The sequence below is a fragment of the Hippocampus zosterae genome, chromosome 13 (genome assembly GCF_025434085.1).
Source record: "Hippocampus zosterae strain Florida chromosome 13, ASM2543408v3, whole genome shotgun sequence".
NCBI classification, from domain to species: Eukaryota; Metazoa; Chordata; class Actinopteri; order Syngnathiformes; family Syngnathidae; genus Hippocampus; species Hippocampus zosterae.
The window spans coordinates 14,106,851-14,133,332 of NC_067463.1; the positions used below are offsets into that span (position 1 = coordinate 14,106,851).

A 26,482-nucleotide genomic window follows, 5' to 3' on the forward strand; every position below is an offset into this window, starting at 1 on the left:
TTGCACAAAATGTGTGTTATTCTCGAGAAATTACAGATTGACATGAAGAAACACTGACAGGCTTGTGAAAATGTTGCACACTTGCATGATTTATTATCCGGACAACCAAAAGTGTTTGTGTTTTACATTTTACCCACAACTCATAGCACAAATGTAACTGCACATGAGTGCATAAAATTTGCCTCTTATCGGATTGAGTGCCTGCCGCAACGTTGAACTCCTGCTCAGCAAAAACCTTGGTCACTAATTACCATCAAAATGTTAATTATGCCGCTATTTTGGGAACGTCCCAGCCCCGTGATTCCAATTATTTGTTTGTTCTGCTTGAATTTACACAATCAAAACACTTTGCATGCTTGACTGACATGATATTCTCAGCGGGTTGAATCCGACAATAGGTCATGGCGATTGTAAATACTTTATGTAGGTATGTCCGAGTTTATTTTCCAGCCGTACTAAACTGTGAACTTTATTTGACATGTGGAACTACTGTGTTTTTCGTAAGAAATGAATGTCGAGTCACAACTGTTGAATTCATGAGCAGGTTTCTTTCCATGGAAATGAAGGAGAAAAAGACGAAGAATATGTGGAACTTTTAAACTGCTGTGTTTGTGGAAAAATAACCGGACCTTCACACAAACATCATTCTACTGTGCTGTGTGTACGCTGTGATGCCATTTTGAACCCATCAATTCTGAAGGTTTACAATCAAATGAAAAGAATCAAGAATGAAACCGTGCCATGCAATTTGATACACGTTATGCTCAGTCTCTGCACAAAGTAAGAAAGGAAAGCCTCTATGTGCTGTACTGCTTTTATTCTGTGATAGATTAAATTCACGTTAAAATAAAGAAATGCGTTACCAGTAGTGTTAGAGTCATTGTTTTAAACCCTTTAATATACTAGATGCACACTGCAAAAGGAGTTAAGAGAAAAAACAGTCTATTGTTCTTGCTGTTGTCAAGCCCTTCATTTGCATTCTGAATGTTATGAGACTTCTTGAAAGTATAGGCACCAGAATGTGAAGTCAAATGTATTTATGTTTCTTGTTTTCTTTTTGTTTGTATTTTCTTTTAATGTGATTTGATGTTTTGTTTGAATGTTGACGTATACCGTGTGTCTTTTTGTGGCAATTGTTTTTTTTATCCTGTATGATATTGTGTTTTATACGTTGCAATAATTGATTTTTAAAAATCATGGTATTTTGGAATTTTACTTTACAGCAAGCACTGCCTTCACTTTTGCTTTTTTAAAAATCAATTTTTCATTTTAATGACTAAATAATATCATAGATTCATAATAATTGGTCATAATTTTTAATTAGTGCTGGTACCCAGAGAGAACAGTGAATACTCTTCGATATACTGTAAACCACACAATGCATTATATTTTCAATATTATGACTTCAAATAACATCCACATTCTTTAGTCGTTTTGCCTGAAATATATTTCTCAGCATTTCATCATTGTACATTCTTCATGGCACTCAAGGCAAAAATTAAAAGTGTAAGACCCCCAAATTGTTTTTGTGTATTTATTACAAAGTGATGCTATGGAAAGGCAGCACTGTGCTCATACATCACTACATCTGACAAAGTATGTGTTTACTCAGTCATATATGGTGATGAAAGTAGACATCGAAGACTTTTTAGGGACTGTTGATATTTGAATGGATGGATAAGATTTCAATGATGTGCTGAGAGGATGATTCCAAGCTGAAGTATTTCCGTCAATCCTAAGGAAGACAAAATATAATAATAAAAAAATTGATACTCTTCTTTGAAAATGTTCTACATGGTCAGGGCTCTTATGATCTTCCACAAATACCTTGATGGGAATTGCTATGTACATGCTGTAACAGAAAAGGGAACACCTTGATCACGCCGAGTTGAGGCCATGAGCACCTAACACATTGGCCATCGAACACCCATTTTCATTTGTGTTGAAAAGCATCTGCTGCCGTTGCGCCCACATGGCCACACATCAAATTTATCTTCATGCATGAAGCAGCAATGGCTGTGTGAAGATACAGTACTCTTCAGACACAACAAAGTTCCACTTCAGCAAGTTCTCACTGAGTGAGAGAAAAGGCAAATATTGGCTTTATGATTAAACACCATGTGAAAATACATTGAATTATTCAAAATGTTTTGGGGCTCCGTTGGTATGTGAAGGGTCCGGTCTTTCCTTTCAGCAACTGCAAATGAATTTACGAGTGTAGAATTTACACATATAATTTCATATATTTCTTATTATTATTTGTGTAGTTCTTATTTTGACAGATGGATATTACAGTAATATTATTATATACAGTACAGAAAAAAAATAATTTATCGACTTGCAAAATGGTGATGATGAAAATCTGGAAACACAGAGTTGAATCCAATGTAGAGGGTGTCAAGCAGTCGGTAACCATCTGTCGTTTTATATCTACTTGCACCTAAGCCTGACACAACGGCGTGGGCAACTCTTTGAAGTAGATTAAAGCATTCTCTTGGGTAGTTCTTTCCCCAAAGGTATCAACACAGTGCACTCAACCTAATGCAATATAAACATGACATCTTAAATGAAGAAGCCTCTGCATCCAGACTGACATGCAATCACAACAAGAAGCAATGGAGAGAGGCTGTGCTTGAAATAATTTCCCCAGCAAAGCTCTCCTTCGATTTTTGTTCTTTTAGTCCCCTCGTTCTTTTGTTATTTGTGAAGGGCCTTCAAAATAATGATCCATACAGTGCCACTTTCCAGGAAGCTGTTCACTGCAAGAGTCATGACTCGCAAATTCTGTTGCACAACTACATGCATTTATCCCTGGCTTGAATTCTAACCTCATCTTTTACAAAAGGACCAGGCGGTGAGAAAAATAGTGGAGCAATATTGTGAATTTGAGAAAGCAAACATTTTCCATCATACTCGGTTCTTTATTGTTGCAGCAATAATAGACAACAGACACTGTCCACTGTGGAATCATGTGTTATTGTATTATTTGTCTAATCTCGTAGTCTCCTAAATTTATTGTTTGCTTTTCACAAAGAAATTGTCAAATATTGGACAAACATTTTTGATACGGCACAATATAAATTAGATGGGAGGGCTACTCATCTATCACACATGAACATATTATAAAACAACTCAAAGTATGATATTATACACAGCCAAAATGTTATTAGTCCAGCATTACCTCTATTGTGCTTTGCCATCGTCTGCTGATTGAAGTGTTTCCCCCAGAGAGGTGCAGCACAAAGGCTCCCAAGAGACTCATCTGTGATGTTGACAATAATGAGGTGTCTTGACTTTTTCTCTCGCTGATTCAAATACAAGCTGCTGCGCTAGTCACAGCTAAAGGGCAAACAGCTCATGCATATTACATTGGGCTGACCTGTTCAGGTCAGATTTGACACTCCTAACTCGAAAGTGATAAGTGAGCATGATCTCCAATGGCTTTTGCAGTGTTACTGTGTTTTTTTTTTCTTGTTATTTTTCCCCGAGAAATGCTTCAAACACCTCTGCAAGTAAGCGGCATGGATAGAACTGTCATACAGTCTATAAATCCATGGTCTTACCCCAATGCATAGAGTCCATTATGTTGGCCATAAGTGTAGGTAAACATCTCAACTAGATGTGAAAGGATTCTTCAATTAAAGTCATGAGCTTATTAATCTCCACATTTCTTTAGATTGGATTGTTGCTTGTGTTTTCCAAACCACACACACGAACACACAATGAAATAATGTATTTTTCCTCGAGCTATGCCTTACCACTGTCTGCAGGCAAAACACTTCCACAACAAACAAGAATGCAGATACCAGAGGTGAGATTCACTCATGTAAAGACACTCTGCAGAAGGGGTGCCCATCCTTTTTTGACCGAACATCTACTTTTTACATCTACTTTCGCGATCGACCATCAATGCATGTGCACACATACACACACGTGTAATAATGAGCACCAACCATAACACCCTCTAACATAAATGAAACAAAATAATACAGTAGATTCAAAAGTGTGTGAGTTTATTAAAAGTAAATAACTGCCCACCTTAGTGGGAGAACTGACGTGGAGGCATGGGACACACTTTTGCAGCGAGTTAGATGCATGAACATCGCTATCGTAGCTTACGTGTACCTTTTCAAAATGCTTCATAGGCACTCCATATTCCCATTCATTGCCAGTGCCATCGGTGAATTGCAGATGAAACAAACTGAATGAGAACAATTTTAAAATAGATATATGGCAACAGCTCTGAATATATAGCAACAGCTCTGATTGCAAGCTGCAATTACAGATTGCTGACCGCTAACCACTTTGGTGATGGAGGTCACACATCACCGTAGGTTAAAGGTGCCCTGCTTTTTCATTTAATTTTATTTTTTAAATACATTTTTTAAAGTTAAACTGAAAGGATGCTACGGGTGCAGTGTACACTAGCACAAAAATATATAATCTGAATAAAATGCACACGATGGATAGATGGATAGATGGATAGATGGATGGATGGATGGATGGATGGATGGATAGATAGATAGATAGATAGATAGATAGATAGATAGATAGATAGATAGATAGATAGATAGATAGATAGATAGATAGATAGATAGATAGATAGATAGATAGATAGATAGATAGATAGATAGATAGATAGATAAGTCTTATATGGCCTTCCTTCGGGTTACGGTTCACTGCGAGTACTTCCGGGTTAATAGCCAATAGCTTATAACGGCGTCACGTTTATATTGCGTCTCTGTAAAAATTGTTGGACCGATTCTGCAGACGAGGTGAGTTTTCAACACCGAATTCCTAAAACTAGTTCCCAATATTGGACTATGTTGTCTTTGGTTTACTCGCTTGTACTGGGTGAAACTTTCACAATGTACTCCTTTTAAGTTACGAACTGCCACATGAACAATCACTTTGGGAACAAATGGAACCATGCTATATCCTTCATGTTGGTGTTGTGTGAATAATGTGACAGCTTTTGAAAGTGGGGTGGAAATTATACCCAAATTTGCATTAATATCTAATTATATTGCCGTCGAATACAGACTGTAATCCGATTTGTTTGTACTTTGCACTTTATGTCTTGTAGGCTCTAAAGTCGAGTAACCCAAGTTTTCATATCAGCGATTTAAACACAAATTACATATAAATACAATTATATCCATACGTAAATAACACCATGAACACCCTAATCCTGCGTAATCACTGTGCAAGTGTTGCATAATTTAACATGCGCTATTTGAGTCAGTCCTGACTAGGTGAATGTAACTGCTAGATGATATATTAAGTTTAACAAATTATAGTACCTGTACAGTACATGTAAAGTTATTCATACGTGCACATGAACGCCCAATACAGAGTGAACACTATAAAACTGGAGTGCAATTTACAATCGGCCTGTTTTTGGTCAATTCTGACTCACTCAATTGGATCACAATACAGCATTAGGTGACGCAGTACATTAAATTTAGCAAACCCTAGTACGCTTGAAATGCATTGTGTTCTTATGAATCGGTTGCCGCAATTACATTTGCTATTCACTTATTGATTTTTTTTTGTTTTGTTGACGTAATGTGTCATTCTAGCCTTATCTCTTGTCTTCATCACACTTTTTTTCTTCGACTGGTGCTATTATGAAAAGCCAAATAAAAATGAAAATGCTCACATCGTACCACTTGAGAAGGTTTTGCGAGTTCCACTGTTTTGATTTATAGCTTGAGAAAATTAACGGCGAGAGATGGTGCCTTTATGAACAAAACAGACTTGATGTCAATTGTTGTTCTATGCTCTTGTTTTTTTCATACAGCAACTGGGATCAGTGCTCCATGGGCCGCTTAGATGGGAAAGTGATTGTGTTGTCAGCCGCTGCACAGGGGATTGGACGTGCTGCTGCAATAGTAATGAGATTTAATAAGTATTTCCCACTGATATGTTCCACATTATCAGTGCAAAATGATTATTTAATAGGCTGCTGTATGCCAGTCAACACCGTTTCTAGTGTTGACTCACATATTGCAACTGTATGCAAGCAACAAACATTAATGTTGTCCCATTATGTGGCATATTGGGTAAACCATTTTGTGTGATAAAATGTCTGTGCAATAGCAGTACATCGCCCCCCCCTTTTTTTTATAAATGACTGAGCTCCAAAGCAAAACCGTAAGTGGTATACATGTTTCTCAACACTACACCAAGCCATTATCATACAACAATAACAGTTTTAGTTCATGAAATCTGTTTTGTTGCTTGCATGGCAGTGTTGTAAGTATCATTCACATTAAATATATGCGATTTTGTGATCCTGTAGATGTTACAAGATGCCTCTTCATGTCACAAGAGAAGAGTGTGAAAATGTCCTTGTCAAGATTGGCCAATTCTATTCTATCGAAAAGCAGTACCCCTCTTGAAAGTGGGTGAGATAGAGCATTGCAATATTCCATGCAGTGTGAAAGATTTAAAGCCGAGAGAATACTTTAAAATGGTCTCAGACCATTTGCAGTGAAATGCATATTATTAAACGTGGCTTGGTCGTGTTGGGAATCTGTTGAACATTCAAGTTGGTCTTTGAAAGTTGCTTTGATACAACATCGTTGATGATGATTGAGGGTTGGGGTATTAAGTATAAGAAATTGACATCATGTAACTAGGCAAGCGGCCCAGTAGTCCAGTGGTTAGCACGTCGGCAGTGCAGAGGTACCGGGTTCGATTCCAGCTCCGGCCTCCCTGTGTGGAGTTTGCATGTTCTCCCCGGGCCTGCGTGGGTTTTCCCCGGGTGCTCCGGTTTCCTCCCACGTTCCAAAAACATGCGTGGCAGGCTGATTGAACACTCTAAATTGTCCCTAGGTGTGAGTGTGAGTGCGAATGGTTCTGTGTGCCCTGCGATTGGCTGGCAACCGATTCAGGGTGTCCCCCGCCTACTGCCTGAAGACGGCTGGGATAGGCTCCAGCACCCCCCGCGACCCTAGTGAGGATTAAGCGGTTCAGAAAATGGATGGATGGATAACTAGGCAAGGCAAGTTTATTTGTGCAGTATATTTTATGTACAAGAAAATTCAAATTGCTTTACATTAAAAGAATTATAGAAAGAGCAACAAAAATGATTAAGACATTGCAAAAATCACAATAGAATAATCGAAAACAATTAGATTAAAACTATAGAAACCCAGTCATGGAATTTTAATAACTACCCTGCCTTAATGTTGTTCCTAAAGGTGGGCTGAGACATGTTCAATGAATGACTATCTCCCGCCCCCTGCAAAAACATGCAGTCAAGTTAGAATTTGGGGATATTTAATATGTTTCCTTGCTAAAAGCTTTTGTAACAGTTTTGTTTTCTAAATTTCCAGGCCTTTGCAAAGGAGGGGGCTCAAGTCACTGCAACTGATATAAATGAGGAAAAGCTCAAGGAACTGGATGGTATTCAAGGTAGAGACTGTCTAATACCGCCACCTGCTGGTGAAGTACCGTGTTGCAATGACAAGAGCACAGGCAATGCATACCCGAGAGTTTTATGATGTTTAGATATTCATTCATTCATTCATCTTCCGAGCCGCTTGGTCCTCACTCGGGTCGCGGGGGGTGCTGGAGCCTATCCCAGCTGTCTTCGGGCAGTAGGCGGGGGACACCCTGAATCGGTTGCCAGCCAATCGCAGGGCACACAGAAACGAACAACCATCCGCACTCACACTCACACCTAGGGACAATTTAGAGCGTCCAATCAGCCTGCCATGCATGTTTTTGGAATGTGGGAGGAAACCGGAGCACCCGGAGAAAACCCACGCAGGCCCGGGGAGAACATGCAAACTCCACACAGGGAGGCCGGAGCTGGAATCGAACCCGGTACCTCTGCACTGTGAAGCCGACGTGCTAATCACTGGGCTACCGGGCCGCCCCGATGTTTAGATACTGTTCATATTTATATACCGTCATTGCAAACACCTTTAAAAAGCAGATTTGTCATTCTGAATTTTCTCTGTCCGAGCAGGGATTAGGACCAAGGTGGTGGATGTGACCAAGAAGGACCAAGTGGAGGCCTTGGCCAAAGAACATGACCACATAGATGTCCTCTTCAATGTTGCAGGGTACCTTACCTTTTTCCAGGAACACTAACATTGTTTGTAGTTCCTCAAACAGTCTTTAACTAAATATAATTTTGATGAGCGACGCTATGCGAAAATATCTTTAATGGTCGGAGTGTGAGATGTTTTGTTTTTCGCCAGGCCAGCATTCATATGTAATATGCATGTGTAATATGTTCTAAATCAGGGTTGGGGAACTCCAGATCCTTGAGAGCCATATCTTGCCTATTTTAGATCCCTCCCTACTCCAACTCACCTGATTCAATTGTTCGTGGGCGTTACGGACTTCTGAAGAGCTTGCTGATGAGCTGATCATTTGAATAAGGTGTGTTGAAGTAGAGAGGGGTCTAAAACAGGCAGGATATGGCTCTCGAGGAACCGGAATTCTCTACCCCTCTCTAAATCTAAGTGTAGTGCCTATAAGAGAAAAAATATATAGATCACGTTTTATCAACAAGTTACGCCACATCATTTTATTATTTTTAATCTCGTCAGTTCGGACTGATGGTGAAGGCTCAGACAGTCCACCATATGTGGGGCTGTCATCAGGCCATGTTGAAAATCTGGTCACTACTGTTTCAGGAAATAGGCGCAAGGATCAGCAGAGACCAAGGATGAATGGACATTGATGACATTGGCAGAAATGCCAATGGGGTCAAGAAGTGGTTTTGGGGTCTGCTGAAATGATAATCAGTCACCCGCTCATCAGTCCATTTTCTATAGTGCTTATCGTCATAAACCGTCGCTGGTGAGCTGGAGCCTGTCCTAGCCCACTTTGGGCAAAAGATGGTGTTGGCCCCTGACTGATCACTAGCCAATCCTCGACACTTATAGACGAGCTATTCATACTCGCGTTCATACCTTTGGACAATTTTGAGTCAGTTCAGATACAGTAAATAACAGTAGCAATGAATCTGGCTATAATTGCGCAGCCATCATCTTGTTTTACGCTACTTGTGTTTCCATCTCCCACTTTACTCTGTATCAACAATCCCTATACCTCAAGGTTTAACCTTCCCTTGACCTTTGTTAAATCTCCTTAACAAAGGCCATACTCTCACATAAGGAGCGCAGTAAGATGTGTAACATACAAGGACACAATTGGGAGAGTTGTATTGTTTTAATGATAAATTGTAGTTACGTCATGTCATTCTTTCTTTAATGCCTACAGTTTTGTCTCTTATACGCTTAGATGAGAATGTAGACATTATTTTTTTTTTTCAAGTGTGTGTTTGTTTGTGTGATCATAATAGGTTTGTGCACCACGGCTCCATCTTGGATTGTGAAGAGGCCAACTGGGATTTTACCATGGATGTGAATGTCCGGAGCATGTACCTTATGTGCAGAGCTTTCTTGCCAAAGGTGACCCTTGGCCTTCTCACTAAATGCCTAATCCACTTGATCCTGTTCCGTTGCAGCTGTAAATTGACTGACGTATGTTTATTTCTTGGGTTGTCAACCTTTGTACACTCAGATAAGCTGTTTTTACTCCGAGCCTGCGTCATGATGAGCAGTAACTGCTCAATCACCAATCCGCGTTCATAGATTAAACTGAAATTGGAAATCTACCTTGGATATAAATAAAATGTACCTATGCTGAACCCAACACTTACGCTATTGTTGTATGGGTTAATTCAATCATCCCTCAAAATGTTGTCATTGCAGATGTTGGCAAGAAAGTCTGGAAACATCATAAACATGGCTTCCGTTGCATCAAGCATAAAAGGTGAAGCAACCTTTAGATCCACTTGTGTAACAAATGCTTATTTAAAGAGACATTAAGGCACAGTTGTATGACCATGTCAATCCTCTTATGCCAGATAACAGCTTTGCGGGCGCGCGTGTGCGTGTGACATATGTTTCCTTGACACAGGTGTGGTGAACCGGTGTGCGTACAGCACGTCCAAGGCGGCCGTGATTGGCCTCACCAAATCCATAGCCGCCGATTTCATTGAGCAAGGCATTCGCTGCAATTGTGTTTGTCCTGGTAAGTCAAGAACATTCAGTAAATAACAAAAATGAAAACAACATGTCACTGTGTCCTGTGACTGTTCCTAGGCTGTACAATACAGTACATCTTTCTTTACAAAGTATATAGTGCTTGCACAACAGCCGCAGCAGTTGTAAAACCATTCAAATGGATAATGCAGAAGGAAATAGAGGCGTGAAGTTTTTGCATTTGTCGAAACTTTGTTTTTGATGCATGAAAAAGGCTTTCACAGCTTGTCTACAAGACTTTTATGTTAGTTTAATTTATATGGAAGAGACTATATTAGTGCTAATTGTTTGCCCTTAAACAATGCACGAACTAACTTTAACCCACAATAATCACAAGTGCTCTTGGTTGTCTGTTGATTGCTATTTATTGTTTTATTTGTTTATATTTATGTATTTTTAAGATAAGATAACCTTTATTTGTCCCACCCTGGGGAAATTTGCAATTTTTTGGGGTCTTTTTTTTGCATTTTATGTCTTTTAATGCAGTTCAGTTTCGCTGCCCTTATTTTAAGCTGTGTGTGTTTTCAATGCACTGCATATTTGCACTGTGCTTGAGAGGAAAGAAATTCCATCTGTGCTGTATGTTGCACATAGAGCATATGTGACAATAGAGCTGACTTGACTGAACAACTAATCAAATTCAAATTGACATCGCAAGAATGCAATTTTCAAATCGCAAATGATGCAATGTTTATTATTCATTTTGGTGAGTCAGTAAGCTTTATTTTATGTATGTATATTTTTATTCATGTAGTGTTGTCATAGTAAATGCTTGAAATCAAAGCGTTTACGAAGTTAATAACCCTAATTGAAATAGATATTGAAATTGTCTTTTGTTGATGAATGGTTCATTTGGCTTTATTTCAGTTTAATTCTAACCCATAAGACATCTATGTGTCATAAATCTGATGTTGTTTACTGTAATACAAGTTGAATTATTGCTTGTGTCTGTTAAAAAATACATTTTCCTTCAGCCCTAGACCATATGCAAATGACATTAATCAGGAAGAAAATGTACTTTTAAAAACTTTGTGAGCTAATTTTTCCTCAGGTACTGTTGACACTCCATCACTGAGGGGTAGAATCCAAGCTCAACCTGACCCAGAAAAGGTACTGAACACTTTATTTATTGTTTGCTGTATTCTTACAGTAATGTTCTGATGTGGATACATGCTACTGTGCAACCCCTTTTAACAGGCTTACAAGGATTTCATGGCAAGGCAGAAAACGGGCAGGATGTGCACAGCTGAAGAGGTGGCGTACCTGTGTGTCTACCTGGCCTCAGATGAGGTGAGGGTGCTTGAGATATTTGCAGCCTTGTTTATACTTTGGATATTTGCTCCCGTAGGAGTTGACTTGACACTGCTTTGTAAAAACCTGAATGCCCTTTTGAGAAGCTTTGTCGCCATCACACTGCTTTAACACTACAACTACTTTGGACATACCATTTACGCTATACATAGCAAGTTTCTCAAAGCTTGAGCTGTTCTCGACAAACCACACAGCGGAAGACCTGCTACTACCTCCAATGATGAAAACGCCAAACCCTTTAGCGCAGGTGTTTGCACAAAGCCGAGGAACACGCCAGTGAACTCTGCATCCACAAAAACTTGATTGAACAGATGATTCTGAGAGTGATAAAGCTTTACCCAACTGTAGGTAGATGGGCATCATAATCTTGTGGTCATTTTGAGCCTCGTAATATTCTGCTTGAAACCTTTTAACAATCTGTTGGTAAAGTGTAAAGCTTTTTCAGTCTCCCAAGCGGCCCTCCAGATAAGATAAGATAAGATATCCTTTATTCGTCCCTTTGCGTGAACACCTGCTCTTGGACTTGGGCATTTTCATCATTTGTGGTAGTAGCAGGCCTGAACCGCATGGTTTGTTGCATGGTTTGTCAAGTACGGTTCCTGTTTGTGATAGCATTGTGGTAGCATAAATTGTACTACCCAAGCAGTGTAATAGTCATTTAGCTTCTCAAATTGACACTGAACTGCATTCATGGAAAGGAAATCTTTGCCAGAGGGCAAGTAAGTTTTTTTGCATGTATTTTTTTTAATTCCTTCAGATCTCAAAACTAATGCAAAAAAATTAAAAATAAAAATCATACGTGAATGCAACATAGTGACACTTCCTTGTGGGGTTCTGCGCAGACAGCACTGACCTAATGCAACATCAAGCCAGCAAGAGAGAAGCTATCCTTAACGTGGGATTTGTTAGATTTGTTATTCTAATGATGGAAATCATTAGAGAAATAAACCACAGCAACCACCGAACAAAAACACTAAACAACAATACAAACAAGTAAAAGACCAATTTTTCAATATTCACTTCAAATCCCCAAATAAAGTGATAGATAATTAAATAGTAATTTTGGTTTTATACGAGTACCCCTTCCATAGTTACATTAAGAGGGGAGAGGGAGCAGAGTACCCCCATCCCTGGGGACACTTTGACAATGCTGCTCCAATGTAAATTGGCGAGCCATGGGCCTTGCCCTTATTGATATGCTTACAAAATCTGCAAAGTCCAAAAATGTCAAAGGCTGATAAGATAAGATATCCTTTATTCGTCCCACACTGGGGAAATTTACAGCCTCCAGCAGCAAGAATGTATGTAGAAAGAAGAAAGGAGAAAGAGAAAAAAATGGCCTCTCATCTAACCGAATGATAAGCAAAATTATAATTCTTAAATTGAGACACCATGTATGAAATGCATACCTAATGTATCTATCTGGTGTGTGTGCGCGCGCTCCTCCACAGTCGGCTTATGTGACTGGCACAGAGCAAATCATCGATGGAGGTTGGAGGCTTTGAAGAGCATGAAGCAAGCTTGTCCCATCAATCATAGGTGCCACTTTAAGATTGGCCGATTCACTATGTTAACACTTTTTAATTATATTGAGCAAGTCCCAAGTTGTGGCACAGGTGATGCAATGTGATTTTGGTGGATTTAATTGCCTGTGCCTCTCTTGCATTGTATTTAAAAAGGATGACGGGAGCCGCTTCAATTCACCTGTGTTCACTCCCACAATGGCGCAAACTCTCGTTTCTACCTTTGCTCGTCCATAAAAATATCTAAAGAAAGAAAACTCCACCCATGCAATGAGAACGTGCTTTGAGCTACACTTGTTCTGGATACGAAAATCGAGACCAATGTGAACAAATTTGATTGTGTCCAAATGATTAATATTGTAATACAGTATAATAAATCTAAATGTGCTTCTGTAAATTATGTATGCTTGTTTTAAATGCACATTTTTATCCTGTGTTTTAAGCTCTTGTAAAGTGTCTTTGAGTGTGATGAAAAGCGCTTTCAAATAAAATGTATTATTATTATTAATAAACATTAAATCGCATGATGTGCACTACGCAATGTTTGTACTTAACCTCCCCCCTCCCAGCCTTACACCAATACCACACGACAGAGACTGGACATCGCTAATCTTATTACCATTTCCTTCCCGGCCAATCTGCCAGAAAGCCTGCCAATGCCAGTTCCCAAGCTTTGACAATGTTTATGGTGTGAGGTAAGTGTTTTTTCCCTACATTTAATTGATTATTAATATAGGAACGTTACGGGATTTACGACGTCCAGCATCCCTTATCGGACAAGAGGTTCCGTAATTGACTTGAAGAGCACTAAACACAGAATTTATTACAAGAATTGAGTATGTGCTGTAAATTGTTTTAATCGTGCATGTATGGATGTATGTCTTAAATCTGTTGATGTTTTTGCTCGTAAAGACCGAAAAGTCCAGAAGGGTGAATTATTACTGATTAGTTCCATATACAGTACTGTACAACTTGCCTGGTTCTTACTTTAGTCTTTCGCGACAAGCTAATACAGTAATTGGTTATTTTTGTTGCTAAAATGTCGGCGTGACAGACAGCACTGCTGTAAATCTGTAATGTTAAAATGTTGATGCATACAAACCGAGGGCAAAGAGACGCTTTAGTTAGAGCTCGGCGATGTCCGAAAATATATCTAAGCTCGCAGTGAACCAGGACGCGTGGATTTACGCCAATTGTAAAGTAACGCGATGCTAACCGGTTAGCATCCCATGTTGCCACGCCCTTGTAATGACGTAGAGGTTGTTCGCTATTAACCCATTCAGGCGAAGAGCGAGACCCTCCTCAAACTTAGACAAGTTAGCTAGCTGTTAGGATTGGCTATGTATGCCGATTAACGGAGGCTAGACTTTGGCGGAAACATCTACGTTCACCTACTTCCACTGCTCGTCGTGCCATATGGCCAAGCATGTAAGCATCGATTAGTGTGGTCTGGTGACAGTAAGGTATTGGATTAACCAACTGCTGTTGCCAGTGCCATCAGCTCGTGATTGACAAAACATTGTAGTATATGATCCTTGACGGCGGATTCTACGACTCGTATTTTTAAGGCTCCAGCACCCCCTCTGTGACCCTAGCGAGGATAAAGCGGTACAGAAAATTGATGGATATTGTTTAGTACGGCTTTGCCAGAAGAGCTCAAATCAGCAGCAATGAAGTGGACACGCAAAAAGGAGCCCAGTACTTTTCTTAAATGCGATTACATTCCACTGACATTACCGTTTTCTGTGTTGTTGGAATTAAAGAGGTGGACGGGTACAAGTTGTGCTGGAGCTGCTCCATCTATGGCCAGGAATTCCACCCCTCAGTTGAATGTGCTGTGATAGAAAAGAGTGGACCAGATATTCCATTCTACCATGGAGGACACACGGTCCAAACCTTCCACTCCGGTGCCCAGTCCTGCACCCAGTCCTGCACCCAGTCATGCACCAAGTCCCGCACCAAGTCCCGCACCCAGTCCACTTCTAGACAGAATCCCTTTGCCATCAGGAAACCATGTGGAGGTAGTATTAACTTTTATTTCTTATCCCTAACTAAAATATATAATTCAGTTAACTTTCATGATAATCAATTGAGTTACATACTCTACTAATGTGATTATTCTCACTTTATTACTCTGCGTTTGTCTTTTTGCTACATTTTTCCAACAGTCGAGCGATAATATTTTTTGTGTAACACTGTAAAAAAACACACACTCAATATCTGGTCACCTGGTGTTCTCAGAAGGCTGAACAGATACCAAATGTAAACCACTGCCTGTCAATCACTGGTGAAGCTGATATTTCATTGTCCCATCTGTGTAACTTTTGGGGATGTATGGCTAGAAATGACAGAACTAAACACATGCTAACATTGGCTTACCTTGTGGATATGCTTTAGCTCTTTATGCTGTAGTTGTAGTAGCACTACATGCCACAATTTCCACTTTGCTCCAGCGATCTGTTTTCTTGCTTCTCTCAGTTATCCTCAAACATATGACATGCGGAGAAGTAAATCTAGAATACTCACATTCCCCTGTTGTTCCATGATATGGTAAATGTGGTGGGGTTTTCATAGTTTTTCTTGGTACTATTTGGAAGTGGAAACGGACCAGACAAACACATTGTCGAGAAGAGCCAAGTGTATGCTGTTGTAGAAAAGCATAATGATGATTGTATTAGACCTTTATATTATAATCATCTGAAAAGTCATTTGGTTACTATTCTCTTTGATGAAATATTAAAGTAGTTTTCTTCCATGCTCTGTGTCTCTCTTTCCAGCACCTGAATGTGAACCAGATCCAAGTAGTGGTGAGACGTTGTTCCAGTCCAAATGTCACAGAGGAAACAACTTATTTTCTTCCTCGCCACCCTGTGGTGGATGCGGGAACCAACACAGAACCACCACTTGTTTGCTGCCCCTTGCTTCACAGATTTTGCCCTTGTCCTCCAAGAGGCCTTGTGGCCTCTGTCATTACAAAAGGTAAACCCACAACAGGATCCTTTTAGGCCTACCCAGGTTATAATGCCGTCAGTGATAATCTATGACATTATCAAACCTCTTTCCTCAAAACAGCATTAATATGTAATATTTTTCTTAACTCTGTTGACTTATGTCTTCTCCAGTCCTCTTGGCCGCGGTGCTCTTTGGAGTGGTGTGGTCCGTCACAGAGGACGAATGTCTTCCAGGTGGTAACCTGTTTGGCATTACGGTGCTTTTCATCTCTGCAGTCATTGGTGGCAAACTGGTGGCTCTGATTCGGCTGCCGAGACTTCCACCATTCCCTCCACTTCTTGGTATGAAATGAAACATCTTTAGGACAAAAATAAGTGCTGCACAAACTAGATACATAGATATATTTACCGGTAATTTTTAGTCCACCAATTCACAAATATTTTTTGTTCAGGTAAAATTGTAAATCTAATCCAATGTTGTTCTCTGATGCTTTGCAGTGCTGGGTTGAACAGCTTGCTTTTTGGTACTTACGTGGCCTGTATGTCATAAACAGAGATTGGAAATTGGTGCAATACATTTTGGTCATCTATGAAACATCTTTTCTGTTTGTTTTGTTTTTTTAACCCTTTCAGGGACAACAGTTGGACATCTTATCAGGTTACAGGGTGCATGAGAGGGTTAATTTTCAACATTGTGTGCTATATTAAAAGTGACTTCTGTTTGCATATTTTCAGCAGCAAATTTAACATCATATGACAAAAAAGGTTGGATTAATACATGCATGATTGTGGTTGTCATACAATTGGATTGTGGAGCCTCAGGAGTCCTATCTGAGACTAAAACTATGTGAACTTGAACACAGTGGGAGGATCAAATTAACAGCAACGTTTGTTTCCTACTGCAGGTATGCTACTCATGGGTGTCATGCTGAGAAATGTCCCAGTAATAACAGACGGTGTGTACATTAACTTCAAGTGGTCCGCCTCCCTCAGGAACATTGCGCTGGCGGTCATCCTAGCCAGAGCCGGTCTGGGTTTGGATCCCTCGGTAAGACGTTGGATTCAGAGCTACAGAAAAGTTTGTTCAAGCTAAATACAGCATGTGGGCTGCAAAATTGTGACACTGCTTTTTGACAAATTCTCCAATTTTGTAATATTCGACATTAAATGTACCAGTATATCATTTTTATTGATGTCTGTTGTTGTCGGATGGATGTTCTACTGACATGTTTTGATTATAAACCTATAAAATAACATATCAGGCTAATATAGATACATTGATACTTTATTCATTTGTAATAAGAACAACTCAAGGCAAAACATGAATAACACGAAATGTATAATCATATAAACAGATCTTAAGGATATAAAAATGTTGATTATAACCTCTTGGATCGTTTGCTTTGCCAGGCTCTGAGGAAGCTAAAGTCTGTGTGTTTGCGTGTGGCAGTGGGGCCATGCATCATAGAGGCCTGCACCATAGCTCTGGTCTCCCACTTCCTCATGGGTTTGCCCTGGGTGTGGGGCTTCATCCTAGGGTAAATATCTCCCCTCTCTCCGTCTATAACAGCTCATTTAAATATCACTGGCGACATTGCATAATTGCCTCAGTCATGTTTCAATGTTTTTAGAAAACGAGGGGGAAAATATATGTTTTTTAGATCACACTTTTTTGTGGGGGGTGGGGTCTTTTCCCTGTCGCTTAAGCCCCTATCCAACTGAGCGGCAAACAATGATGAATAATTTCAAAGGCAGAGGATGTAACGTTCACATCAGAGTTCCTCAGCTTTTGGTGAAGGTCGCAAAAGTTCGCCAAATGGTCGCCAGACATTTGCCTGTACTTTTCTTGTCGCAAGAGAATTTTAAACGTGTTCAAAATTTCCTTGCGACAAGAGAAATCACAAAAACTGTTGCAGAATGATTTGCGAACCATAGTGACCTTGATGTCAACATGCAGTTTTCTACCTGCACCAAGAGTCTCAATTGTTTGCCCCTCAGTGGGTCAGGGGCTTTACTTGTTCAGCCATCAAGTTGAAGTTTTTGTTACAATATCAATAAAAAAAAATGACTGTGTGTTCTGAAAATATTTTTTTCTTGTCGTCCAAAAATATTGCAAAATGGCTTTGGCAATGATGTTAGCCGGCCATCGTATCCAATGAATGGAGCCGTCTCTTGCACTTTGCAGCTTTGTGCTCGGCGCCGTGTCTCCCGCAGTGGTGGTCCCCTCCATGTTGCTACTGCAGAAGGACGGTTACGGTGTGGAGCAAGGCATCCCAACTTTGTTGATGGCAGCGGGCAGCTTTGATGACATACTTGCCATAACAGGGTTCACTACATGCTTGGGCATGGCTTTCGCTACAGGTAATTGGGGAGGAAAAAGCAAAGTTTTAGTGTAGCTCACGTCACCACTGAGATGCCAAAATGTGCGTCAGTGGTGCTTGCAATTTTTTGAAAAATTCTGCCTTTTAAGGTAGAGCATTTTGAAATGACAAGTGGTGCACAATGAAGTGGTTTGAAGAAGAACACAGTATGTCGTCATGAAGCACAAGATGGCATGCTAAGTTACTTTATGGCCTCAAAATGTTTTTCATACAAATATTTACTCTGATTCTGACTTTATTACTGCGTTAGTGTTGTTTAGTGATAGCTAATGGAGTGTTCTGACTTACTGTAGAACAATTTGCAAATTTGGGTCTCATTGTCACCTTCACGATCTTCTCTGTCTTGTGCACTCCCGAACCTTTTTGTCATACCATGAGTACCCCCTCACTCATACATGGTGATGATTCTTACAAGGTAACTCAACTGATTATTAAATGAAAATCGTTGTCATGCATATCTCTCATAACATTATTACAAAAAAAAGAGCTTCTTTGTATAAGCCAAGGGGGCTTAAACTTTAAATATCAGGAAGAAAACACTTTACAACAATAATATTAAGACCGGGGCGGCCCGGTAGTCTAGTGGTTAGCACGTCGGCTTCACAGTGCAGAGGTTCGATTCCAGCTCCGGCCTCCCTGTGTGGAGTTTGCATGTTCTCCCCGGGCCTGCGTGGGTTTTCTCTGGGTGCTCCGGTTTCCTCCCACATTCCAGAAACATGTATGGCAGGCTGATTGGACGCTCTAAATTGTCCCTAGGTGTGAATGTGAGCGTGGATGGTTGTTTGTCTCTGTGTGCCCTGCGATTGGCTGGCAACTGATTCAGGGTGTCCCCCGCCTACTATCCGAAGATGGCTGGGATAGGCTCCAGCACCCCCGTGACCCTCGTGAGGATTAAGCGGTTCGGAAAATGGATGGATGGATGAATATTAAGACCGTGTATCGCACTTTTGCTTTCTTTACATCAGCCATCTGAGTTTTAATGAGACAGCTGAGTTGAACCTCTGCTGTAGTGATTTTTGCAAGGCTGTGCCATGGGTTATTGTCTCCTCATGTAAACATGTTGTAGCACAACAACATGATTTTATTGGTGGGCTTATGAAACTGATGGAGAGTATTTACTCATCATCTTGAAAATAAATTATGGAACATTTCCATGTGCTCTCTGTAATATGCTCAGTTTTCAGAAAACACTCCCAAGTTGAATTGATTTATTCTTCAAACACATTTTTAAAAAGCCAATTTTTCTGACCAAATAGGTTATGACTGAATTTTTTAAATAAATCTTACTCTTGTAGGTTCCACATGGTACAACATCTTGAGAGGTGTGCTGGAGGTGGCCAGTGGCTTGGTTGCTGGGATCCTTCTTGGCTTTCTCATCCAGTACTTTCCTAGTCTTGACCAGGTAGATGTTGAGCATCTTGCAACATCACTACACTTTGCGGAGGTGTTTCTTCATTGTCATCAAATTCAATACCAAAAAACCTTGGTATTGACCCCAGGCAGTTACTGAGAGTTGGAAATACAGAGTTTCGAAGCCACGCTTCCCACTGGTGCTTGAAAGTCTTGAAAATTCAAATTTGATTTGAGATTTGAAAAAAGGGACAAAGAAAGTAAACAAAACACATGGTTGTAATGCAAATAAGATATGCTCCCCCTTTATATTTCTAGTTCCGTTCCTGTTTTCGAACTTCCTTGTGTCTTTTGCAAAATGCAGGCGCCAAACGACAATCATACAGTCTGTTTGTATTTTGATGAATGCTACTCCCCCTCAGGTGTGCAATTGTGGAAAATCTCAAATGAACCCTAAAACTGTGATCGGCCAGCATAGTGTATAAAACACAACATACAATATGTACTCACTGACTGTGATTTGTCCTTGTAGAAACACTTGGTGATGAAGCGATCCTTCTTGGTGCTCGGCCTGTCTGTCTTTGCGGTGTTTGGCAGCAGTGTGGCTGGATTTCCTGGTTCTGGTGGCCTCTGTACTCTGGTATTGGCATTTCTCGCTGGTCTCGGATGGGGTACAGAAAAGGTAACAATCATCATTGGATTGACAGTCATACTTTTCCTACTCGGCCACATGCACGCCAGAGGCAACAGAAAGCAACACCAAGTTCTGTGTATCTGTTTAGGCACGCGTGGAGGAAGTGGTAGGCTGGGCTTGGGATGTGTTTCAGCCACTTCTGTTTGGCTTAATCGGAGCAGAGATAAGAGTGTCGGAGTTGGAGGGACACACAGTTGGTGAGAACACCGAGATGATCTCCTAAACACAATTCTTAAAAGTGCTATAGTTTTAGATGTTGCATTTTTGTGTTTTTAAAAACATATTGCTGAATACTAGTGTTATAAATTGCTGTCAGAGGGGAATATGGAGTATATATACTATTTAGCTAGGCCCAGACGTATTTAGTTTTTTTAATCTTCACAATGAATTTGAAACAAAAAGATGAGGATGTGGTTAATGTGGAAAAAAAACACCTTTATATTTAAGATTTCATTAAAGCATTTATGGTTTCATGTGAAGCATTAAATATTCTGTTTGTACTCTGATAAAACAATTGTTTATACAATCATATATTTATTACTGATTTTGATGTGTACGATTTTAAGGGTCTGGAAGAGCCTGAAAATTGATCTTGAAAGCTGTATACTTTGACCTCAACGTACTGGGGAAGCTTTTGTCATTCAAAGTTATGTGACAGTGTTGTGCATCCGTGTTTTCTCGTGCAGGTCTGGGTATTGCTTCTCTGCTCATTGCCCTGCTGGTTCGTCTCCTTTTCACCTATGTTTGCGTGTTGTTCGCCGGCTTCAACATTCGAGAGAAGCTGTTTATTGCCCTGGCTTGGATGCCCAAAGCCACTGTCCAGGTATTCTCTTAAAAAAATTAAATAAAGTATTCAGACGTTTGCTGGTTGTTTACACAGAGGACTGCAGAGCTAAACTCGTTTTGCAATTTTCAGGCAGCTATTGGCTCCACAGCTTTGGACATGGCCAGAACAAGGCAAGACGAGCAGATGCAGAAGTATGGCATGGATGTGCTGACCGTGGCTGTGCTCTCCATTCTTCTCACGGCGCCAGTCGGAGCCCTTATAATAGGCCTGTGTGGACCATGCCTGTTGCAGAAACCAAAGAACTCAGCCTGTGGTGAGCGAGTCAAACCGAATTTATCAGCTTTTTTCTTAGGTAGGTAACGTGTCTGCATTATTTATCAATCAAACCCAGCTCAGATTTCACCACCCATGCCTCGTAGTTGTGAAGTAGTGAGTAAATGCAACAGGAATGTAGCTCTGCTTTCCCTCCAATGTTACTGCCAAAGACTAGTTATTTAGAAAACTGACCACTCAACCACTTAAGTTTTGCAAGAGACCTCCAATATTACATAGAAAACAAAGAGCTACCTACTACTGTGTTTTGGGATCAAGCTCATCCACAAATAGTGAAAACTGTGAATAATTGGTGCCTCTTTAAAGAGGTTTATAATGGCCTATACAGTAGGTGCATCCACGTGGTGGCAAAGCACTACATGAAGTGTAACACGGTTTGTTGACAAGATTTTGCTATATTAGAATTTATATATCATCACTTTTGTAATAATAATTTATTTTAAATGTATTTAACATTATTTAAAAATATTAATTTCCCATGTCATTTTGTTCAGAAAACCAGTAAAACTGAGCAATATTCTGATGATCTTTAATGTATTAATAATTTAATTTCGGTCCTAGAATTGAATGATCTGTTTGACTAACGATGCAGCTGCTTTTAGCAGAGGTGGCCAGCATCCTGAGGAGACGTTTAAGGCAAAAATAAATAAATAAACCCTCAAAATGTTATTCTGGCCATTAATTTAAGAGGCTGACGATATTAAACAGGACTTCGGATTGAGCACAAAACCAATGACTAGGGGAATTTTTCAGCAACTAATGGTGTAGATTGAAAAAGCATAACCCAAAATGTCAGCAACCGTTGCTCCCTTTGTATCTCCCCCAGGCACTGCGGTAGGGGACGATGAGGACAATGAAACGCCGGTCACCTATGAAAGTACTCTTTGACCTCTCTCATCTCAGTGCAAACAATGAGGTGTTGAATGAACAATTGTTTAATTTTGGATTTGAGGGCATATGTCTACAACTGCTGCAACACTGTGTACTAGCATCGAACACTTCACCGTTACAATCTATTTTTGACGATTTCTCTATGTATTCTTTATGGGACATTTGACTCAAGTTTTAATTTGAAACAAAAACAATTGTAATGACATGTTGGATATGTCAGCTCTCCTTTAGCCACCGAGTGGCCTACTTTGTCTTGCTGTCTTCAGACAGCTCCTGCTGTTCTCTCTGTTGCAGGAGTACAAGCGTGAATGACTTATGTATTTATAGCCACTGGTGATTTCCAGGCCTCAAACAAATGACCCACATCCGAGCATGTGAATGAATGGTCATTCAGTTTTTGAGAGATAATTTCACGTCAGAGTCAAAATGTTCATTATCATTGAATGAGTTAGTTTCATGAATGTGATTTTGATTTTTTTTCCGTATTTGTTCAAATAAGAGAATCTGATTTTATGGTAATACTAATAATTACATCCGCTAGCGGCCAGCCTATTGAGTTAGTTATAAAAATGGGAATTACAACAGTGTTTTGTTTTGAAACAGGAGCTCGTTTTGCACTTAAGTACTATTTTATTTAATCAAAATGTGTAAAAACTCAGGAAAATGTATAAATGGTAACTCAAATATTTCCCTTTGCTTTGAAATAGAAGCTGAAACATATTCATATACACTCATCATTTAATAGTCATTTTTAATCCAGTTTTGTTACTTTCATGTTACAAAAGTATCTTGTTTTGGTTGTAAAGTGTCCTTGAGTGTTTTAAAAGGCGCTTATAAATGAAATTTATTATTATTATATTATTATTATGCAGTGTACTTTAAGACACTTGAAGATGTTCAAATTTAAATTGTGATATGTTTTTGTGTGCAGTATTAGAGTATTGATGAAATATACTGTATATGGAACTGTGAATTAGTTTTTTACTAAATATCGAATAAATAAAATTCCGAAAAAGTTGAATCTCTTGCTTAGTTCTTCAGTTTTAGGATGACTGTAGTTTAATGTGACAATTGTCAGTACTGCGGACCGACGTTTGACATTATAGTTGAACACGAACAAGTCTGAGCAAATGTTCTCATCCAGTAGAAAGTGTGTCCAAACCTTTGATTAGGACTGCATTAAGAATCTAACGTTAGCTCGGAGCACAACTGTGCCAATATACATTATATGTATGATCAGTATACAGAAGAATAATTTAATTCAAATCATGCTCCAGGAAACATGAAAAGACAACTGTGATTATATCAACATGTATGCAAAAGTATTGGTAATTACTTCAGAAGGAAGTAATGTATATACAGTCACTGTTAGGGTACAGTGCATACAAAGAAACAGGCTGAAAACAACAATGCTTCGGTCACTCCCGTCAATAAGGCTTTGTACAAGTCTACTGCAATGCTGATGAAACTTAACTGTGCAATGGTTTGAAATGATTGAGTCAAATCCCAGGCTGCATGACAAAGTTTGCAAGGAGTCTTCAATATTTTAACATGGCCTTAAATATTTCAAATCATACATCGGCCTATATTCACATTGTGTGATGGATTACTTTTGGTACACAAACTAATGGAGGAAAGAAAGACCCGGTTATCACAATAATGTAACAGAGTTGCCAGAATTGCCGGACGTTTACAGACTTAGGAGTTTTACTTCACGTCTGATAGAGGGGAAATTGTTGCCCTGGGAGTTTTATACTGATTAAATGCCATATTACACTCAAAGCAGCCTCAATGATTTATGGAGGCTTTTGGAGAGACTATAATCGAATTTACAATTACAAATGTGCTGAAACCACAGAAAAGGTTAACCATTCCTTTGTCAATACATCAGGACTACTTCAGCTGATAACTGCAAGACACGACATTTCTCTCCTGCACGTGCAAATAAAAACCAATTACAGAGTGTACATGAATGTAATGTAAATACTGGGGGAGAGGGGATCTCCCAGTAGGTGGTCTATAGGATCTTCTTCTTGAGTATGAGTGGTCCCACATTGTCTCCGGTCAGCTCGTTGTGCTTTAAGTGTGACTTGTCACAAACAGGAAACTGAAAAGAGGAAATAAATTGCTGTCATTAGCCAGCTGCTCAACCTCTCAATCCTCCAAGTTCAGAATGTTTAAAACCCAGATACATATACTGTACTGTAGACATAAAACATTGTGATCACTCCCAGCTATCCATCTATCCATCCAGCGATTTTCTGACTGTTTACCCTTATCTGTGTCACAGGGAACTAACTGGTGAACATTCTGACTTTTGGTAAAAAAGCAGCTTCACTATACGCTGGACAGGTCATTGGTCAATCACAGAAGGCATATAGATACAGACAACTATTCACACTCGTTCAAAGCATCATTGAGTGGGAGCCGAACCCACGAAACTGCCAGCCAGTGACCACTATGATGACATATTTCATGTTAAAAAAAAGAAACAAACAAAAAAGAACGTCTGTGCAGACTTCTCATTTCAAGACGAGATGGTGAAATTCACTTACAGTTTTCGACCGCCAACAGCGACAGTAGCACACATTTGCACTGTTAAGGTCCTCAATGTCTATCTCGTTGACCACTTTGGGGTTTTCCTTCTGAATCTTCAGGTTGATCAGACAGTCTCTCTGCTTCTTCTTCTTGGGAAAGAAGGGCCGAATGGTCATGTAGCCCAGCAGAGCCAAGATGCCCAGTAGAGGCAGCAACCGCAGCCATTCGGACACTAGAACGCAGGGATGTAGACACAACTGATAGGAATGCAAACGGCACATCGGGGGAATATGCTTGTTAAGATTAAGATATCTTTTATTTGTTACGCAATGGGGAAATTGTTGTTTTTTGTGTTTGTTTGCTCGTTTTTTTCAACAATAGTCAGTTCAAAATTTTAAATTGAGTCCGTGAACAATTGTTATTGTGCACATTGTAGCAACCGGTGATGCCCATGATGTGGTATTCTAAAACGCATCCACCCATTTTTACAGTAACAACTAATCTAACGCGTTACTTCTCTCAGTGGAATACTCTGACTACAATTACATTGCAAAGACACATTTCATTATCACTGAGCAATTGATAATGTTGACAAGCATTTTTTCAGAACTCTCAACTCAACCTAACATTATTTATATGTATGAAAAAGAACCACCACTACAATGCTCAACAATAACACACGATTAAAAGTATGTTAACTAATACAAGTATTACACTGTCCAAATCATAAATAATGCATCCCTCAATATATCGTTTGGTTTATAATGACGTTCTATAAAATGCAATGGGGACGGGCTAACACTGCATAGGAAAATCCAAGTTGCATGTAACATTTATAAGGCTTTAATTCATACACGGTGCCCAATATTAGTCGTAATTGTTGATAGAGTCGCGCAGTTTGGTCAGTTTGCACACTGACATTTCAATTTACAGTGACCGACTGGTTGGGGTTGTCCGTATGCGTAGATGCAGTGAAGGTTGGGCGCCAGGAGTGAAAAAGTGTTCCCATTAGTGAAGAAGTAATCAAGCAGGACATTCAAAAGAGTACTGCATTACAGCAATGGTTTATTCACCTGTTAACCTTACAAATCCACCGATCGTCTCCGGAAGAGGAAGCTTCTTCAGGTATGCGGGGAGCTGAACTTTTATTATCCTCGAAATCGTTTCTAAAACCATCTTGAACTTTTCGGTGCAGAAGATTTCGATTTTGACTTCAATAATGCCTACGCTTCGTTTATGACTCTGCGTTCTTTCCTCAGTAGAAATCGCTGACCGGCACGTAATCCTCGTGCTTCAATATTTGTGAGATGTAAAGAAAGACCGTAAATACCGTCGTGAATACGCCCAGAGCAACCAATCATCACCAGAGGAGTTGGTGGAATTTGATTGGAGAGTAGTATGAAGGCGGTGCTAAAACGTTACTTCGCCAACCTCGGAACAACCAAAAACGGCCAGGGTTTTATATCCCATTGCGGAACTTATGTAGTTTATTTATACCGAAAATATGTATCTTAATTATAGAAATATACACTTAAGACAACCCCCCCACAGTTTCAAACATGTATGCTGATGAGTAATTTTTCTGTCATTATGATGTACAATTTTGGGAAATTGATGGTGCAAAGTGGCATGCAACACATATCTCCCTGG

At 39.7% G+C, this 26,482-nt stretch overlaps 3 protein-coding genes across 4 annotated transcripts; 2 read left to right on the forward strand and 1 right to left on the reverse strand.

Moving 5' to 3' along the window:
- The first annotated feature begins 5,803 nt into the window (after window positions 1-5,803).
- On the forward strand, window positions 5,804-13,260 carry bdh2 (3-hydroxybutyrate dehydrogenase, type 2). The gene is made up of 9 exons (XM_052085098.1): window positions 5,804-5,894; window positions 7,344-7,422; window positions 7,982-8,078; window positions 9,329-9,437; window positions 9,741-9,801; window positions 9,949-10,062; window positions 11,125-11,183; window positions 11,271-11,363; window positions 12,836-13,260. Exons 1-9 carry the CDS (start codon window positions 5,823-5,825, stop codon window positions 12,887-12,889), a joined length of 738 nt encoding a protein of 245 aa, XP_051941058.1. The 5' UTR covers window positions 5,804-5,822; the 3' UTR covers window positions 12,890-13,260.
- A 215-nt stretch (window positions 13,261-13,475) lies between these two features.
- Window positions 13,476-23,095, forward strand: si:dkey-162b23.4 (sodium/hydrogen exchanger 9B2). Of its 2 annotated transcripts, XM_052084956.1 has the most exons (13): window positions 13,476-13,602; window positions 14,671-14,928; window positions 15,685-15,886; window positions 16,030-16,200; window positions 16,764-16,906; window positions 17,269-17,396; window positions 18,044-18,219; window positions 19,535-19,641; window positions 20,122-20,271; window positions 20,372-20,480; window positions 20,970-21,106; window positions 21,200-21,422; window positions 22,230-23,095. In XM_052084956.1, the coding sequence occupies exons 2-13, from the start codon at window positions 14,782-14,784 to the stop codon at window positions 22,289-22,291; spliced, it is 1,755 nt and encodes a 584-aa protein (XP_051940916.1). In that variant the 5' UTR covers window positions 13,476-13,602; window positions 14,671-14,781; the 3' UTR covers window positions 22,292-23,095. The 2 variants fall into 2 exon arrangements, with proteins under 2 accessions (XP_051940916.1, XP_051940917.1); XM_052084957.1 differs by lacking the exon at window positions 13,476-13,602 and having other exon boundaries at window positions 14,197-14,928; window positions 21,200-21,383.
- A 441-nt stretch (window positions 23,096-23,536) lies between these two features.
- cisd2 (CDGSH iron sulfur domain 2) lies at window positions 23,537-26,104 on the reverse strand. The gene is made up of 3 exons (XM_052085096.1): window positions 25,906-26,104; window positions 24,850-25,064; window positions 23,537-24,401 (listed from the first exon to the last, which is right to left on the reverse strand). The coding sequence occupies exons 1-3, from the start codon at window positions 26,006-26,008 to the stop codon at window positions 24,312-24,314; spliced, it is 408 nt and encodes a 135-aa protein (XP_051941056.1). The 5' UTR covers window positions 26,009-26,104; the 3' UTR covers window positions 23,537-24,311.
- Between the last annotated feature and the right edge of the window lie 378 nt (window positions 26,105-26,482).

What these genes read in the sequence shown, in the direction of transcription:
- cisd2 (XM_052085096.1), bottom strand. Translation starts at nt 26,008, where the DNA reads ATGGTTTTAGAAACGATTTCGAGGATAATAAAAGTTCAGCTCCCCGCA. An exon ending in TGGATTTGTAAGGTTAACAG is followed by an intron (nt 25,065 to 25,905) that starts GTGAATAAACCA and finishes CCTGCGTTCTAG; the next exon opens with TGTCCGAATGGCTGCGGTTG. An exon ending in GCTGTTGGCGGTCGAAAACT is followed by an intron (nt 24,402 to 24,849) that starts GTAAGTGAATTT and finishes TCCTCTTTTCAG; the next exon opens with TTTCCTGTTTGTGACAAGTC.
- bdh2 (XM_052085098.1), top strand. Translation starts at nt 5,823, where the DNA reads ATGGGCCGCTTAGATGGGAAAGTGATTGTGTTGTCAGCCGCTGCACAG. An exon ending in GTCCTCTTCAATGTTGCAGG is followed by an intron (nt 8,079 to 9,328) that starts GTACCTTACCTT and finishes TGATCATAATAG; the next exon opens with GTTTGTGCACCACGGCTCCA. An exon ending in GCAGAGCTTTCTTGCCAAAG is followed by an intron (nt 9,438 to 9,740) that starts GTGACCCTTGGC and finishes TTGTCATTGCAG; the next exon opens with ATGTTGGCAAGAAAGTCTGG.
- si:dkey-162b23.4 (XM_052084956.1), top strand. Translation starts at nt 14,782, where the DNA reads ATGGAGGACACACGGTCCAAACCTTCCACTCCGGTGCCCAGTCCTGCA. An exon ending in GGCCTCTGTCATTACAAAAG is followed by an intron (nt 15,887 to 16,029) that starts GTAAACCCACAA and finishes TGTCTTCTCCAG; the next exon opens with TCCTCTTGGCCGCGGTGCTC. An exon ending in GTTGGAGGGACACACAGTTG is followed by an intron (nt 20,481 to 20,969) that starts GTGAGAACACCG and finishes TTTCTCGTGCAG; the next exon opens with GTCTGGGTATTGCTTCTCTG.